Here is an 18,446-nt window from a genome sequence, read left to right as displayed (position 1 = left end):
CTAACAAGGCAAAATGTTCCATATGCAGTAAGATACATTTAAAAAAAAAAGTGAGAGTGTGCTCGCATATATAAATTATGTCATAGATTTTTCTTCCTGATGATAGTATTTGTAAACCACTAGACTACGTGATGTGTAAATTCCCTTCCAGTTCTAAAATTACACAGTGCTATGGACCTTACAGTTTAGGTAGGTACTGCTTCTAATGGTTAAAAGGCCTAGAGAGAGAATACTTTGTTTTAATAAATTTTTTGAAACTAACTTTTTGGAATTAAGGAAAATTGACTTTGAGGCCATGCACTGTTTTGAAATCCAACTGCCTGTAAACTTACTTCAGACAACACTTGTAGTTCATGTTTCAAAGAAGGCAGAATGGTGTCTGTTATAGAGATAGCATATTAAGCTTGCTAGGAAAATTGCCAGTGTGAATTAAACAATTAAGAAATGAAAATCACTGCCAGGTAGGTAGATATTTTGTGTTCTCTTTGTTGGTTGAAAAGTAGTTGACTGTTGAAGAGGCAGTGAAGCGCACTTAACTAATTGTATTTTTATGTTATCCTTTGAGAAGTTTTGCTTTCTGTTTATGAATTAATTTCTCCTGTCCCTATGCATTTGTTAAAGACCTTTAAACCTTCCATTATAGTTGAACAGGGCAACCCAAGGGTTACCTGAATTAAATCTGAGCAAGTTTGTAGATTGATATTCCTTAGAAACAGAGTGTCAAAGTCTCAGCTTATAAATTTATTCGTTATACTACCTTATTGGGTAGGTCCATTTCCTATTTTTTCCTTTTTACATTTTGTTAGAATTTCAAACGTACGAAAGTAGAATGAATAATGTAATAAACTCCCATATAACCATCATGTGTCAACAGTTATTAGCCACATCCTTGCTGCTTATTAATTTAAAAATAACCTGAAAAATTAACATTGCAAACTTAAATTTTCTAGGTGCTGAAATGTAGTTAGTTAGGGATTAACTTACATTAGTAAAATAGAAATAATTTGGTTCATATGTAATTATGTTGTAATGACTTTAAAAATATAAAAGCCCTTTAGCAAAAGGCTTTCAAACTTTTGTCTTGACCCAGATAAAGAAATAGACTTTATTTGTGACTAAGTATATGCAGAAATATGTAACGTTTCGTGAAATAATACCTTTCCTTACTCTGTAACGTATTTGAAGGAAACCATTGTGACCTTCTAAATTGATTTCATAATTCATTAACAGGCTATGAAACTCATGTTTGAAAAACAGCATTTTCAAGTATGGAGTAGTTTTGTTTTATTTTTATATACTATGTAGTCTGAAGCAATATGATGATTTTTGTAAACATAAGGACTTTCACGAGGCATTTATCAGTAATATCAGCATGTACTGTTATTAGTCATCCTTAGTAAAGAAAATATAGCATTGTTTAATTAATATGTTACCCATTACTTATATAATATTGGTTCCCCCTCTCCATTTGAATTTCAGAAAAAGGGAAAGCTACAATAATTTGAATACCATAAGCAAAGCACAAGTTTCCCGGTATGTTTAGTTGTCCTTTCTTTTAAATTAGCACTTATAGTCATTATTCCCTGGCCCTACCTTTGAGTTATTGCTTGAGTACAGGACTGGGAGCACTACAGTTTATTCTGAGCTGAATGCTTACACATTTCTGGTGAGTACAGAATGACTTGAACACTGGCCAAGGGAAGAGATGGAAAGCAGAACCATCACTGAAGAGTCATTTGCCTTTCCTGTTTAAGATCCTAGAGTAGCAACTTTATTTTCTTATTTTTAGACATTGCTTCTTGAAGGAAACAAAGGCAAGATGTCCTGTACTGTGTTGGCAACTATCTGTGAAATAATTTTCAATCTATAGATTGAATGAATACGTTAAATTTAATTTAGGATTTTTTGTGATTATACAAGTTTAACAGGTTGGAAACCATTGTGGAGCACCTGGAAAAAATAGCTAAGCAGCTCCAGCATGGAAATTAATATCATTTATGCTTAATCTCAAATAATTCATCAAGGAAGATGAAATAAATGGCCTTAATGCAAACCAGGAAGCTGGAAAAGAGAAAGTATAAAGAGGTTTCAAATAACTTGCAGTGAACTGTCATTGAATTACCCTTAGACAAAGAAGTAGTGATCACATACCAAAATTATGGTTTCTATTTTCTTACTAGGATTGAACTCCAAGTAATGACGAACACTTTCCAACCACATTTAGGAAAAGATGCAGATAGTTCTACATTGATGGTAGCATGAGACTTAGGAGAAAAGCCTGAAGGAGCTAAAATTAGGAAAAGGGAGCGCTAGGGGGATGTGATTATCTATTAATACCTTCAAGGTAGCAGTGTAAATGAAGTAAGGGAATTAGGCAGTCTCCAAAGATGGATGGGCTGTATCAAAGAGCAGTGGCCTAGACCACTGGGAAGAAAAGCATAGGTATAGTATTAAAAAGGTGATTTAAATGAAACTAGCAGAAGAATAGAGTTATTTGCAGTCACTCATAGTTAGAGCCATTATAAGTAGGGCAAAGAGCTGGTTGACAGGGACTTCATAAAACAAGAGAATATCTCTTTCTGTTGTATCTATTACTCATTTAGGAGTTCAAGAGGAGGAAAAAACCTTTATGGGAATTAATAGGAAATGTGATGGGCTTTCCAGAAGTTTTTTTTTTTTTTTTTTTTTTTTTGGCTATGCCACTCAGCTTGCGGGATCTTAGTTCCCTGACCAGGGATTGAACCCAGGCCTTCAGCAGTGAAAGCGCAGAGTCCTAACCACTGGACTGCCAGGGCATTCCCTTTCCAGAAGTTTTTAAGGGTCAGAAATTAGTTTGTTTCTAACTCTAAATTTCTATGATTATGAATTCAAGAAAAATGGTAGATTAACTTTGGAATCCATTAAAGTAGCTTTTAAGACCTGCCTATAATACTTTAAACAGGATTCTGTTTATTGTAACCTTCATAAACAGCTTTTTTGTTTAGTTATCAAAAATCTACACTGAAATTTTTCCAATCTCTGTTTCACCACACACAGAAGCATAAGCTTTGTAAGAGTTCATTCACTAGACTGGATGGAACCTAGTAAAAGTTTAACCTTTGGCTTTAAGAAATTAGACTTTTCTTTTGTGTGGTAAATTTTAGCTATTAAGAAAGGCTTATCATCAGGAAATGAGCACTTCCAGACTAACTCTTAAGGCTTCTCAGTCAAAATACTGCTGTGACAAAAGCCCCAGCCTGTTTTATGAGTGGAGCTGGTGCTGCAGTGCTTTGGTAGAGACGGGAGCTCACTTTAATTAGCTCGAAGACTGTAGGGTTGCTAGGTAAAATGCAGGACACCCATATATATTTGAATTTCAGATAAACAACGAAGAATTTTTATTTCGTACATCTGGTGATCCTAGAAGAATGTCTTTTTTGCTGTTTTGACCTTCCGTTTAGAACTTAACCAAGAGTCTTGTAATTTGGTTAGTTTTTGTGTATTAAAAGAAACCTTTAAAAAGTAGATTTAATATGAGCAAAATCATGTTACATTGAAAATTTTGTATGAGTAAGTGTAGTTTAGGGTAGTATTATTTTATTCTGGTTACATCACATTTCTATATGGTTTTTTCCCTTCAATTCTGCTACCTTACATTTGACAGAGTAAGTTTTTCATTTATTCTCTAAAAATTAAAGCTATTTTCAAGAAGGGTGTGAGGAGAGGGCCTCAGGCTTTTTGTTTTGTTTTTTAGCAATTCCCCTTTTCTCTCCTTACCTAAAATATTTTAAAATTTAGGGCACTATTGTCTGAGGGTATATGATAGAGATGTTTCTGGGGCTTTTGGTTCAAGGATTGTCCTTTTTCAGTTTTTGCTTAGGGGCTTGGAACATATTTGCATTTTTGTCTTGAAAGAAGAAAAGGAATGAATGAAGATGTGACTGACCACACCCTTTTCTTCCTAGTGGGTTCAGAATAATTTTAACTTGCTTAATTATAAACACCGGATTTAGAGAGTCAGGGAAAGTGAATGAGGGATGTAATTTCTTTATTGTTAAATTTCAGTACTAAGAAAAAATCATGGTTTCATGAGATTTATTGTAAGGTCTTTGATCAGAGGTATGTCACTGTGTCAGTCATTCAGTGTAAGAGATCTACCTTCTTTTCTTTTGGTGTGGACTGGGGTGAGGTGGCTATAAGAATAATAAGAATTGAACAGTGTGATAGGCCCCAGGGTGAATGATATTAAGTAACATAAAGCATAATCATAACTATACTTAAACATACTTATTTGAAATATATTTAAGGCAGTTTTAAGAAGTATTAAAAATAACTCATGGTTTTTATGAAACTAGAAAATTAGTATAGTTTAACTTTGATGCCTAAACTGAGTTGAAGACAATAGTACTGGATAAGTAAATTGATACAGTCTGTCACCCTTGTAAATGTAAAATGTAAATAAAAACTATGTTCAGAAGGTCGTTTTGTGGGGCAATGTAGTTGCATGGAAAGAGCGCTGGATTTGGCAGTAGCCTTGAATTCTGTTTCTATTTCACTTCCTGTGGTTTCTATTTTTTAAATTAGTATAATACTTAATCTGTTGGGTTTTTTTGAGATTAGATGATAATGTATGGAAAGTGCTTTATAAACTGCTTTACTGTAGAGTGGCATGTATGTATAGCTTTGAATTATAGGGCCTGGTACTTAAAAAGTGTTTACTTTTAATGGGTTAACTACAACTCTGGTAGTTCATAGGAAAGTGAAGAGGAAAATAAAGTTCTAGTGAGAAGGGCCAGATTATTTCAGGGTTGGTTTTATGACTATATCATATCATAACGTGCATTTTAGATGGTTGTTACCAGACTAGCCTTTTCACTGAATTATCTCCCTCTACTAGGGAAGGTCAGTATTGACTTTTTTTGTAATCTTTGTTACGTACCTCCCAGTACTGTTCTCAAGTTAAACCTAGTTACAGGGACACCATGTTACCCTTCATCCTCCTCCTTTCCCTCCCCCAGGTATGTGACAGAAAGCAATGTCAGGTATCTTTCTTGTATCCTCTCTTTATTAACACATTTTTGTAACTCGCCTTTGCTGTCCTGAAGTGAAATTCATAGGTGTTTTAACCTACATGCACACTATTAAGAAAAATATATATATATAATCCCTTGAATGTAATATAAAGGAGAAAATAACTTGGTAAAATGTTTATTCAGTAGTTCAGTCTAAATGCTCAGGCATGACTACACAGGAAGACAATGAAGTAGTCTGCTGTTTTTGTCCATATGTAGAAAAACCAGGAATGTGACAGTTACAAGTGCAGACTTGTGCTGTACTAGTGACTCAGATATCACAGGTGACATTGCTGTTGATAATGTGATTTTCTGAAAAGGTGAACAACTTTTGGTAAAGTTCCAAATGAAGCAAAAGTACAATCTCTCCTCACTTTACACAGTAACTGCATTCCTGGAAAGTTGAATGATGATTAAAACCATGCAAGAGTACTTTGTGGTGTATTTAAAACAGAGCTATGGTCTAGGCTCAGACCAGGTTTTCAACTTGAATGTCATTTGAAAGTTGTGTAGGAAGAGGAACAATTTTTGTTGTGCAAGACTTTTCCTACTTTGTGGGATATTGAAGATCCCTGGTCCCAGCCCACTAAAGGCTGGTAATGCTATCCCAATCATTGTGTTAACCAAAAATTTACCCACAAATTTTCAGAATGCTCCATAAAAGTCAGAGCAGCACCTGTTGAGAATATCTCCATTTTGTGTCTGCACTTGTAAGTATCCTCTGATAAAGGATTATAGCACCTAGTTCCCGGCACAACCCCTGGTCAAAGCCACACCTCTTCTAGGAACGGACAGGCAAGGAGAGCAGCTGTTCACTTGTTTTTATTCTTTTTGTTGACATGCATTAAAGCAGGGATTGCAAACTCGTTTACCATAGGAGCTAGGCAAGTACCTTTTGCTAAAGTGGAGAATATAATGCATGCTTTGACTGAAAACACTGAAAGCTGGGCTTTTAAAAATACTGTGCTGGTCAAATAAAACTGTCAGTGGGCCCGCATTTTGTGTCCTCTTCACCAAAGAACTATGATATGGATTTTGAAGCCTAAGAGATTGGATTGGAGTCTTGATTTTTGCCAAGCCTCTTACTCTGTTTCCTCATCTGTTTATTTGGAATAATACACACCTTCACAGGTTAGAATGAGATTGCATGCATAAATGAACTAGCATGATAGCTGACACAAGATGCATGTTTGATAAGATTTTCTCTCTTCACTAATATCCTTTCAGTTATCTTGGTTTACTTTTTAATCTGTTTGAAAGCTAGCTATGCTTTATAGTGAAATGGTTATGAAATTTGAAATCTCTAATATGGGGGATATTAGTTGCTTCTTAATTTTAACAGAAACAAGGAAGTAATTAAAATGAAATTTTTAGGTTAACACACAACCTACCTACCACTTAAGGTATTTGGAGCCTGATCATTTTAAGCTATTTGGAGCCTGACGCTTGTAACACTAAACTTACGGATTCCAAACTATTTCAGTAGAATAGCCTCCTTAGTCTTTGAGGTTAGCTTTCAATCTTAGCAGAGCAATGATCTTTATTTAGCATATTTATTTATTTTTGAAGTAACGTTGGAGCAGGTAATTTTGCTAGTACTGCAGTACTTTATTGCACCTTCAAAATTAGATTATGCTATAGAAGTGACATATTTTTATAGTTGTTACTTGAGTTAGAAATTTAGCAACATGATTTTTACTAGGAAACTCTGGTGTATGATTTTCTTTCAATTGCCCAGTGAATGTTTTGAAAGCTTTACATTTTCTTGGTTCGTGTAAAATGTTTTAGAGGCATATACATCTTGTTGTACATCTTGTTTTCATACTTTAGCAGCAGAAACTGTTTTTTTAACTTTCATTTTTCTTTAGTAATTAACACAATTGATCTAAATGGTTAAAGCAATACCTGTGCTTTATTTCTTTGTTCCTATCCTCAGATTCTGTTGTTCATCTTTGTTTTCCTCTACAATATGATTTTGAGCCCTGTGTTTTAGTGATAATGTATATATTATTTTTGTAAGGTCTAACCCCCACCCCCAGTTTCTCCTGTCTCAACTTCAGTGTCTTCTTACCCATATCTACTTGGTCCTGTCCTTTCTGGTATCTTCAGTTGTTTCTAGATAAACATTTGGCACTTTTAAATTCTTTGTCCTGTTTTATTTGAATCCTTTTGAGGGGCAGAGAGGTAGCAAATTCTATTATACTTCTAATAGACAAAATTTAGCTTAATTGATTGATATTTTTGAGCTCATGTGTTTGCATATTGTGACTTCTGGGTATTTTTGCTTTTCCTAGTAGCTGTTTAATGGTTTTCTTTATATGGAGATTTTTCTAACATGCTTTTTAAATCCTTTAATCCCCACAGGGTCATAATGTCCATATTTCTCAGAAACAGCTTAGCTAGCCTTCAAGGCCTAGTTACAAAGGAAGTTAATTCCTGAAGGAACTGAGGACATCAAGGCAGAAAGAATTCCAGGCAGGCAGCTAGTAATGAATATTGATTGTGAACTGTGAGGTACTTGGTGTGGGCTGGTAAATTTTAGTGCTTTAGAGGTAACCCTGCAAGGCTACCTCTTACTGTGGAGTGCACATGAAACATTCTGAAATGTATGCCCATGGAGCATATAATTTGCTACTCCGTGGCGGGTAGACATTAAAATTCACTTATAGGGTGGGGATAGTGTTAGGGGAAATCAGATTTTACAGCTGTAGGATGAAAGGGCAAACTTTGATAAGCATTAAAGGAAAAAAAAACCCATTAGAGTATACAGAGTAGTAGTTCTTAACTCTAGGAACAGCATTAAGCTATAGTGAAAACTGCTCAGAAATAGCCAGAAGTACGAGCTTGTTGGCATTTGTATTTCAGTAACAGGTATGTATATTTTACCAGCTATTTAAAGTCAGAATGGGAAAGAATTTGAGTGGAATGTGTTTTTAGTAGTGTCTGAAGAGTGTCACCTTACCATTCTGCAACACTATCCATTTGTCACTGAAAAAGCTCAAGAATTGTATCGAGTCTTAAACTCTCAAAATACACCATTGGAAAAACTTGACAGGCCTGGTAGTACCAGGTGAGCCTGAGGTAACCAGATACATAAGCTTGTCAGCTATCTCTGCCTAGAGTTTAATGAAGTTTTCATCAGGTTGAACTTTAAAAGAGTAAGTATAGCTAACTACAGGAGGCAATATTAGCAGGCAGAGGGCATGACTCTTCCTACCTTGGATAGTGATTAAACAACATTTTGACATGGAATTATTTAATTTAAAATTTTGAAAAAGAAGGAAAGTTATTGGATTTTAAAAAATTAGGAAAGGACTTGCTTAACATGATAATTTCAGATTATACTTAGGTGTTTTAAGTAAAATATTAGAGTTACCCCTTTTACCCCTCGTTTCCCACTCCTCAGGAATAAGCACTGTCAGTAGTTGTGTATCTTTTCAAAACTTGTTCTTTGTAGATATGTCAGTAACAGGCTGTAATGCTCTAGTAGTATTAATTATGTTATAATTCATTGTGATATTTATAGCCTTCATTTTTTGAGTATAGTAATTGGAGTGACAGATATTTTCATTTATATAAGTGTATGGAGCCTCTAGGATACATCTGTTGTTACTGTCACTGAAGGGAATTATGTTGATGACTGAATTCTTGATATAGAAATTGGCACACTGAGAGGACCTTTCTCATTCCAAACAGGGAAAAGCTTCATTAAATGGAAAAAGAACAATATATTGCTGTATTTTTATCCTCAGTCATATTTTTTTGGTGGAAATCTTAAATGTTTATACATTTACTATTCAGCCATGTAAATAATTCCTGGGACCACTCCACTAATTTTTAATAGAAGCATTCTGTATACAATTTTGCTATCCCTTTTCAAGAGAAGCAGCAATAATTTTTGCTGGTGTTTGGGGCAGTAGGTAAGTAATATAACCTGATCCTCCACCTCATCGTGGAGGTGGAGGTACTACCTAATTGTGGAATTATGAGATAATGAAGACCCGAAACAAGATAAGAGTACAAATGAGAAGTAATTATGAAAGAAGAGAATAGATTTAGATTGTTGACTGAATATTGGGATTTCCTGAGGAATTGAGGAAGGAACAGATTTTAGTAGATGGAACATTAGTGAACAGGAATCAGGAATTTTGAATTCTGGTGAGGGTTCGAAACTACATTACAGCCTCTTTGGACTGTGGTATATCTAAGTGTTAGATTGGGGCAAGAATTAGATTTAGAAACTTTCAACCTATAGCAGTAGAAAGTTTTTTCTTTTTATTTAAAAAATAAGTCAAATCTTAATTTGTTAATTAGATAGATGTAGAGCTGTTTGGGGGAGAGGGAATCCTCTAATTGTTCCAAAGAATCCTTAGGGCCTAAGGAGCAGGGTTTTAAAATTAATGAAATGAATGACCCCTTTGTAGACCTACTTCTGAAGTTTTTGCACAAGGATGTTTTTGGTTCACAGTCCACTTGGGCAGTCTTGATATCTGCTTGAAAAAGGTCTTGTGGATACTTTGCAAGGTAGATGATTAAAATATTTATACTAATACATGTGTCCACGGTTGAAAATAAGACCAAAAGAAAGATGATCCCTTTAAGGCAGAATCTATCAAATAGCACAAAGATAATATCCTATGCAAAATGGACTTGGTAAACTAATTTTTATTACAACGTTTGTCAGCTTCTTTGTGAGAAAGAGCTACCTGTCATGTGTCCTGAGTTTTGAAATCCAGGAATATGCACTCGATAGGAGAAAACAGAGGTGTGCTGTTGAGACCCTGCTTGGAAAAGGATTGAAAGTACTATTACGTTTCATCGCTTGGTGGGAAGAAAATCTTAGGGGTAGCAACCACCTTGAAGATCTGCCAGTAAGAACTGGAGATCTACTATTAAGTTCCAGTTTACTAGTAAGCAATGCCAGCTTAAAACAGTAAGTCACAGTTAGTAATGTCAAATACTTTTGAAACTCACAGGCCCACACAGAAGTTCCATAGAGGTAAGTTAGATAATTGCGGATGGTGGTGTAGTGATAAAAGCCTGAACTGGTAACGGTGATGAGAAAGAAGTATAATAGAACATGCTGTGTGACAGTCATTCTGAGATAAAATGTTTTTGAATTAAATAATGTATGTAAGATAGTTCTAATTGTCCATAGTAAACAAAACATTGTTATTAGTGAGGTAGTATTTGAGCTCTGGAATTATAACTGCCAGGGTGTGCATCCTGCCTCTGCACATCTGTAGAGTGACAGTACAACCTTAAGGGGTAGTGAATTAAATTATATAATATACTTTGCACTATGCCTGACATATATGAATGATCAATAAAGCTTAGCTGCTGTTATAATAATTTGGTTTCAGAGACGTTCAGTTATGCGTTCAGTAATCTTTTTGGAATGTTCTTTAAAAAAAAAATAATAACAGTTAGAAAATGTCCTACTCCCTGCCCCTTCCCCACAGATGTTTTTCTTAAAGGTTATCTTTTCAAAGAAAGAGATTTCTAGGCTGTATGTTTTTGATTCTAGGAGGTTTACAGGGAATCTGAACTTCCCTCTTTTTTAGAATTGATGATGGGTAGCATCATTACCTAATTTGAAAAAGAATGGGAAAGTTGCATTCTAACTGTAAAGTAAAATTTCAAATTAGAAATCTGTTTTACACTCAATTTTTATTTCTTTGCCTATTATTATTAATGGATGCATAGCAAGAAAACAAACTGACATTAGGGATTTGATTTTTTTTTTTTTAATAAAAAGTAACTTCTACGAAATCTCTGGTAAATTCAAATATGCCATAGCCTGGTCTCCTAGAATTTATGATTCTCTTGATATTCAGAAAGATGGCTCTGATATGAAAAACTCCCCTAGTCAAAGAAAGATGGTTTTATTATACTGTTCATTAAAGTACTCATAATTACTAGTACATTTTAAGTTGTTAATAGGATGAAATTTAATGAAAGGGTTTTAAGCTTAATCCTTGGTTAATGAGAATTGTGTTTCTCAGCATTCTTTTAACAAATATTATTGAGTAGAATTGTGGGGATACAAAATTAGAGACATATCCTGGTTTCTAGATGATTTATAATTTGTTAAAATATACTCTTTCTCACAAACACATTATTGCCTCATGCATCTTCATGGATTTATAGAATACTGTATTTCAATTAATTGAGCATTTATAATATGTAGATTTACAGAATATTAGAGCAGAAAGGACCTTAGAAATCATCTGTTCCAATCTTCTAATTATACACACAAGGGAACTGAGGTTTCATATTTAATATAAATATTATATAGTGTTACATATAACCCATGTTATTAAGTGGAACGATTTCTATACAATATTTCATTAAAAAAATTTATTTATTTATTTATTGCTGCGTTGGGTCTTCGTTGTGGTGCGCGGGCTTCTCTTGTGGAGCATGGGCTCTAGGCTTGCGGGCTCAGTAGTTGTGGCACACAGGCTTAGTTGCTCTGTGTCATGTTGCATCTTCCCGGACCAGGGCTCGAACCTGTGTCCCCTGCATTGGCAGGAGGATTCTTAAACACTGCTGCACCAGGGAAGACCCTCTACACATTCTTATGCTTTTTTTAAAGTCACAATTTAAATTGATATGTCTAGCATTTTATTACCATGCAGTTTGGCATTCATTTTTGAAACACTATCAGAGAGTACCTGATAACACATTCTAGAGAGTCAATCTTGGCCTATTCTGTAGCAGGGTTTATAATTTTGCTAGATGTGATAATACTTTCAGACTAGTAAGTATAGAGCTACCTTTTTCAAATACTAGGGTTCATTGATCTTCGTATACTGTCTTTTGAAATCAAGGCAGTAGGGTTTGATTATATACTGCATACTTTACAGTAAGGCAAGAGATTCTGGTTAATGGGAAAATTATCTGAACCAAGGGTGGCATAGCTACCAAATAATGGTTGGAGAATGGAGTTGAGGATTTATCAGTTTTGACAGAGGAAAAAAAAAAAAACTAAGGAATTTGGAGGTGCTTTTGTAGGACTAGATACATTTAAATTTGAGGCATAGCTATTTAACAATCAAAGGGGTTCTTAGAAAATTATTGCTTAAAGTTTTTGGGAAAAGTTTGTAAATCACAAATATACTGTGTTTAGAACTGGAAGTTAATTGACCTAGAGTTTTACTCTGGGATAACTCCACTCTAATTGCTTGATCTTACACAACACAACCTCCAGGTTTCCCGAAGTAGGGTGATCATAATTCTGTTTGTGCCTATTGCAACAAAATTATTCATAACATCCCTTTCCTTCTTAAAAGTGTTCTCGTTTTGATGATAAATTATGTGGTTACTTTACCCATAAATGTAATATCTGCCCTCGAGTACTTAATGTGATGAACACATATGAAACTTCCTCCTGTACTGGGTAAGATTCTTTTCCTTAAGCTGGGAGATTTCTGTTCAGTGGAGTTAGGAGGGCATTAATAAAGATAGCCTAGTGGAGATCAGGGTGATCTCAAGGTTTAAGACGATTTATAGGCTAGAAAAGAGCCCTGTGTTTTCTGTGCTTGCATCAGAAACACAACATAGGTGGATGTTACTTAGCTTGTCTGGGCAAAACTGAATTCTCATTGCTCAAAGGTAGTTGTGCACTTATGTATCATTAAAAATTTTAGGGCTTCGCTGGTGGCACAGTGGTTGAGAGTCCGCCTGCCGATGCAGGGGACACAGGTTCGTGCCCTGGTCTGGGAAGATCCCACATGCCACGGAGCGGCTGGGCCCGTGAGCCATGGCCTCTGAGCCTGCGCGTCCAGAGCCTGTGCTCCGCAACGGGAGAGGCCACAACAGTGAGAGGCCCACATACTGCAAAAAAAAAAAAAAATTATCTGCAGTCAGATACACTCAATCCCAAGGGCAAATAAATCTGTGTACATAGTTATAAGTATTTTCAGTTAGTATATTTAATTTTTTAAATAGACTTTATTTTTTAGAGTGCTTTTAGGTTTACAGCAAAATTGAGCAGAAAGTAGAGTTCCCACATATCCCCTGCCCACACGCACACTTACAGCCTCCTCCACTAACACCATCCCTACCAGAGTGGTACATTAGATACAATTGATGAACCTACGTTGACACATCATTATCACCCAAAGTCCGTAGTTTACGTTAGAGCTCATTCTTGGTGTTGTACCTTCTACAGGTTTTGACAAATGTATAATGCCATATATCCACCATTATTACTAGAGAATAGTTTCACTGCCCTAAACATTCTTTGAGGTCCACCTATTCATCCCACCTCCCCCTTAGCCCCTGGCAACCAGTGATCTTTTTGCCATTTCCATAGTTTTGCCTTTCCCAGAATGTCATATAGTTGGAATCATATAGTATGTAGCCTTTTTTAGATTTGCTTTGTGCATTTAAGGTTCCTCCATGTCTTTCCCTGGCTTAATAGCCCATTTCTTTTTAGCACTGAATAATATTCCATTGTCTGGAAGTATATTTAATTTTAAGAAAGTGTTATTGATAGGCTGTTTCTAGATAGGCTTACTAAATTTACCACAAGAAGGATCTTAGTTCTTTTTAACAACAGATTGAATGTATGTTAAACTGTTAAGTTTTATAAAAATTGCAGGTGCTGCCCTTTATTAATTTGGCCACTGACCACACCACCAGAGAATTGTCTGTAATGTCTTTTTTAAACTCTTTCCTATGAAGCCAGGCTTTTCAAGAGAAGAGTGGTGGAATCATCAGCACTATGGGGAAGTCTTGCTTCTGAACCATCTTTTGTTTTCTCACTCTTCTCTCCCCCTTCCCCAACACACACACACACACACACACACACACACGCACGCACGCACGCACGCACACACAAACAGAATTGCTTTAGGACCTCTTTGATTCTGTGCAGTTCTATCTCCATTCTTTAATAGAATTATAATTTTAAGGAGTTAGTGATTGTAGTGTGCTGCACATTCAGATGGAGGGGTCCTGACTTTTCATAGCCAGAAATTATTAATTAATTAATTACATTTAAGTGGTGACAAAAATATCTGTAACTTTAACTACAAAAAACTTTCCTGGCCCAGTGAGGCGCATTGACTGCAGTTGTGGAAAGTGTTAGGAGACCATGCTTTGGCTTTGGACACACCTGGATTCCAGTCCAGACTCTTTCACTATTAGCTTATAACTGTGGGAAAAGTACTCAACTTTTTTGGGCCTTAGTTTCCACATCTTGAAGGGGATTATAATGGCACCTATGTCATGTTGTGAGGATTAAATGAGATCATGTAAAAGTGCTTATTAGTACATCGTCTAACACATAACACATACTTAGAAAATGTTACCTGTTGATATACATGTCTAATGATAAGTAATACTAGTAATAGCTGTCAAAGAGAGCACAGATAGATGTCTGTTAGTGTTTAAGGGACTTTTACTTTTGTTTTTAGGTGAGTTTGGGTAAATATATATCATATAATTTACTAATTCAAAGGACATTTTCAACTTGGTCCTCTTGTCCTGTATGCAAGTAGAAAACTGAACTAAATCAGATCAGCATTCCTTCTTCCTTAGGAGTGTCTTGTCCAGGGGTTGCAGTGTCAGTTTGAGTGACTTTCTTGGTTCTCTGCAGTGGGGAATTGTGTTCAGACTGTTTCTCGGCTACCTTTGAATTGTGGTGCGTTGGGATTTGTGATTATATTGGAATCGGATGGGTTCTTGGTGTTTCTGGACATACTTGCAGGCATTCCTTTTATGTTAGCGTGGTTAGTATATTGGATGAACAGGCTTAAATCTAAGCTTGTTTTGAAGTGCAATTCAGAAGAAGGGAGAAAAAATACAGAACAGATCCACTAGCAGCATATTTCTAGAGCATAATCAAGCACATAATCACAGCATTCGAGAGGACATAAACTCCCCCAGTTCACAGAGAATGTGAGAATAAGCATTTGTGATTTCCACTTAATGATCAAGAATATGATTAAAACAGAGTAATACTTTTTACTGCTCTCTAGGGATTTACTGATAACCAGTTTTCTTTAGTGATTGAACCAGTAGTAAAATGAACAAAACCAGCTTCCTTCTCTCTGTATATTAGTTGGCATTGACTTTGACAGGTGGGCAGGTGACAGTTTGTAAGACTAAAACATAGCTTCTTGGGTACCCCTTTATCTGGAAGTGAGCTCAGCTTTTCTTGCAGGGGCTTGGTGTCTCCCTGCTGGAATTCTAAAACTTCCCCTGCATCTGAGAATGATATCTTTTTGGCTTCTTGGGGCCTCTCATAGCTAGTTCCTTTCAAGGAACTGACATTGCATCTCAAAAGGTAGTTTAGAGTAGCATTTGAAGGCAGAACAGTTAATCTAAGGCTGTTAATTACTGCTTCCTGTCCTTCCCAGACTCTGAATCTTTTATGAATTGAAAGACTAGTATGAATTTGGAGTTCTTGACCTCTACTTGAGTAAGTGTAGTACCTCCCTTAGGGTTCTGAGGTCCCTGGTGTAGAGTTTATCTCCAAAGGCAAATACTTCTATGGATATAAACAGAAAAATTTCCACTTAGCAACCTGCATTTTCAGCCAGCCCCATTATATCCTTGGCTTTTGGTCTGTAGGAAAACTTCCATTGAATTCATACCTCTCCTGTGAAATATTCTCAACCTGATGTTGGTAGATACTGGCCCCACTCTGCTCATTGCAGAGGATCTGGCTTGGTCCCAAGAGTGACTCAGAGTACCCTCTTTTAGCTTCTCACCTGTACTTTAGATACTGAATTACCTTAGCCTGAATTGGTAAAAATGCGGAATGAACCCTTGGTGGTGGAGTAAATGGGTGAGAGAGAGTATGCTTGCACTGTGATATGGACCCCACTCCAAGTTCTTCCAGTAAGTCTGGATTTTTTTTTCACTCTCTTTTTGCCATTGCCACCTTGTCTTATGGAAGTGTAACCTCAAGCAAATTATGGGCCGTTGGAAGTAGGCATCAACTTTTAGTTCCTGGGCAGTGCCTGGCAATGTTGTTGAAGCCTAGCCTTCACCATAGAGTTTAGTTTAATTCATCATTGTACAGTTCTCATTCTTTTTGATCTGGCCTCTAGAAGCCAGGCAACTAAATTATGTGAGGAGAGCCTGTCAAATGCCATGGTTATTTTTTTGTTTTGTTTTGTTTTTATTTTTGTTTTTATCCCATGGTTATTTTTAAGACTGACTTTTCAGAAGATTTTTCTAGTTGTATAAATTTATGGGATTATGGAGGGCATAGTCCCTCCAGACACTGGCAATGAGTTGAGTTACTGTTACTGTTGGTTTTACTCCTGAGCTGACCCCCATAGTATTTCTTACTCTGAAGTACAGATTTTCTTGCTCTCCTGTGCCTGAGGGTCTGCATTCAGGTAGAGGCTGCTTCACAGACAATTGGGTTGTTTGCCATGGGCCCAGGGAAGAAGAGGATGTGGGGAAAGTCTAACCTGAATTCAGGATAGGATCCTGCATGAGAGAAATTTGCTAGCCTTTCAGTTGAAATTTGGACTCTGACTCCCAAAATAAGGTATCAGTAGGTCAGTTAACACTTCTTGTTGTGACCCATAAAAGACATTGCATCTCTAACGGAGTGTTCACCCATCCAAAAGAGAGATCCTGACTTGCATATAACCTGTTGCCACTTGCGGTTATCTTTCATCACTTGCCTGAGTTTGGAAAGGTAATGGTTTGTGCTCTAAGGAAAGAGATTTCCCCGAGACCTGAGGCTTTCTCATTCCAACTGGCTGGGCCCATTGCTAAAACGCTTTCCAGTGGGCTTGCTTCTGCCTGGCCAGCACCTGGGCTGCCCCAGCTTGTAATTAGCCTGCCTTTGCTTCATAAGCTTCCCAGGGTGGTTCTTCTTCTAAAAGCTTGTATGAAATGCTGTTTACTGTCTCTTTATAGTTTAAAAATGAATCCTTTTTGTTCTTTGCAGCTCATTTGCTTTTTTCTTTTCTTTTCTTTTCTTTCCTTTAAATTACTATTAACACCTGTTGATTCTTTTTTTTTTTTCTGATTGGCCTGTCACTGCATTCCTGCTCCCCCTCCCTCTAGCTGGGTTTGTCAAGTCGCCCATGTCAGAAACTAAGCTCACTGGGGACGCCTTTGAGCTGTACTGTGACGTGGTCGGGAGCCCCACGCCAGAGATCCAGTGGTGGTACGCAGAAGTCAACCGGGCAGAGTCTTTCAGACAGCTGTGGGACGGTGCTCGGAAGCGCCGTGTCACCGTAAACACCGCCTACGGGTCAAACGGCGTGAGTGTGCTGAGAATAACCCGGCTCACCTTGGAGGACTCTGGGACTTACGAGTGCAGGGCCAGCAACGACCCCAAGAGGAATGACTTGAGGCAAAACCCTTCCATAACATGGATTCGAGCCCAGGCCACCATAAGCGTCCTTCAGAGTGAGTCCAGCACCCTACAGTAGTAGTACTGTAGTCACTAGAGGTGGCCCGATGACCCTTCCCTTCTGCTTCCTTTCCCTCTTCCCCAGTACGATCACTCACCCCACCCCTTGTCTTCGTTTTTTCAAACCCACGATCCTTCTGGTTGTAGTGTATGAAAATATTTGTGGCAAATTTTATTTTTCTTCTTTGCTGTCCTCTTTACCTCCCTTATCCCCCAACCCTTCTCTGTGTCTTTCTCCTCAGGAACAAAGAACTTGGGGAAATCTGTGATTGTCCAAAATCATCTGCATTGGGAAGAGGTGGGGAGGGAGAACTGGGGAGGCTAACAACAAGAAAAAAAACAAACAAACACTTAAAACTCAAAAAACCAGGCAGTCAAACCAGGATAGTGTTGAATTGTTTCTTTCCCTCTACTTTAATTTTGTAGTAGGTTTTCTGCTATCCTTTTGCTGATTTATTCTTTGGTGCCTTTCTATTTTTATTTCTCTCCCCAGTCTAACTACTTTTTATTTCTTCTGTTCATCTGTTTGAAGCTCTCTGAGTAGCTGCCTTCACCTCTATGGTTTTAAGTTTGTGTCTGCCCAGCCTCTTCCCTCACTGTGACTTAGTGTCATCCTGTTCTGTGATGGGAATGTTGCCATGAGTGTGGTGTGGTGATGTGTTTTGGTTGTTGGGTGGCATGTGAGCTTGGATATTTCCATAGTTCTAGCTCTTTTTCTTTTCTAAAACAGTGGCATGTGCTTCTCTGATAACAGCCCTCCACTGCAGCAGTATTACTTCTCACTGGTCCTGCCCAGCTAGTCTCCTATTCTCTTAAAAGCAGCAGCCTGAGATTTCCTCCTTATGTCTTGCTGTTAGGAGCCAGGTGACTCTAAGCTGCAAAGTATTTTTTAAAACCCCATCATGCTGTTTCAAAGTCAGAGTTGGATCTGTTGACAGATAGTTTGACTCTGATGACTGACTGTTGGCACAGCAGTCACTGCCACACTATCATTCCAGAGG

At 37.0% G+C, this 18,446-nt stretch overlaps 1 protein-coding gene across 2 annotated transcripts in view; it reads left to right on the top strand.

Annotated features, from left to right (window-relative positions):
* NPTN (neuroplastin) overlaps positions 1 to 18,446 on the top strand; it is a 55,658-nt gene that overhangs the window by 6,605 nt on the left and 30,607 nt on the right. The window contains exon 2 of one of the 2 annotated variants that reach the window (XM_082647501.1): positions 17,094 to 17,441. The exons of the other annotated variant lie outside the window; for it this stretch is intronic. Coding sequence (XP_082503627.1) covers positions 17,094 to 17,441 — 348 coding nt within the window. The remainder of the gene's footprint in view (positions 1 to 17,093; positions 17,442 to 18,446) is intronic. 2 annotated transcript variants of the gene reach the window in all.

The sequence above is a fragment of the Grampus griseus genome (genome assembly GCF_964374135.1).
Source record: "Grampus griseus genome assembly, chromosome: 2".
NCBI classification, from domain to species: Eukaryota; Metazoa; Chordata; class Mammalia; order Artiodactyla; family Delphinidae; genus Grampus; species Grampus griseus.
The sequence above is the reverse complement of the archived record's forward strand: the minus strand, read 5'-3'. Positions and strand labels throughout refer to the sequence as shown.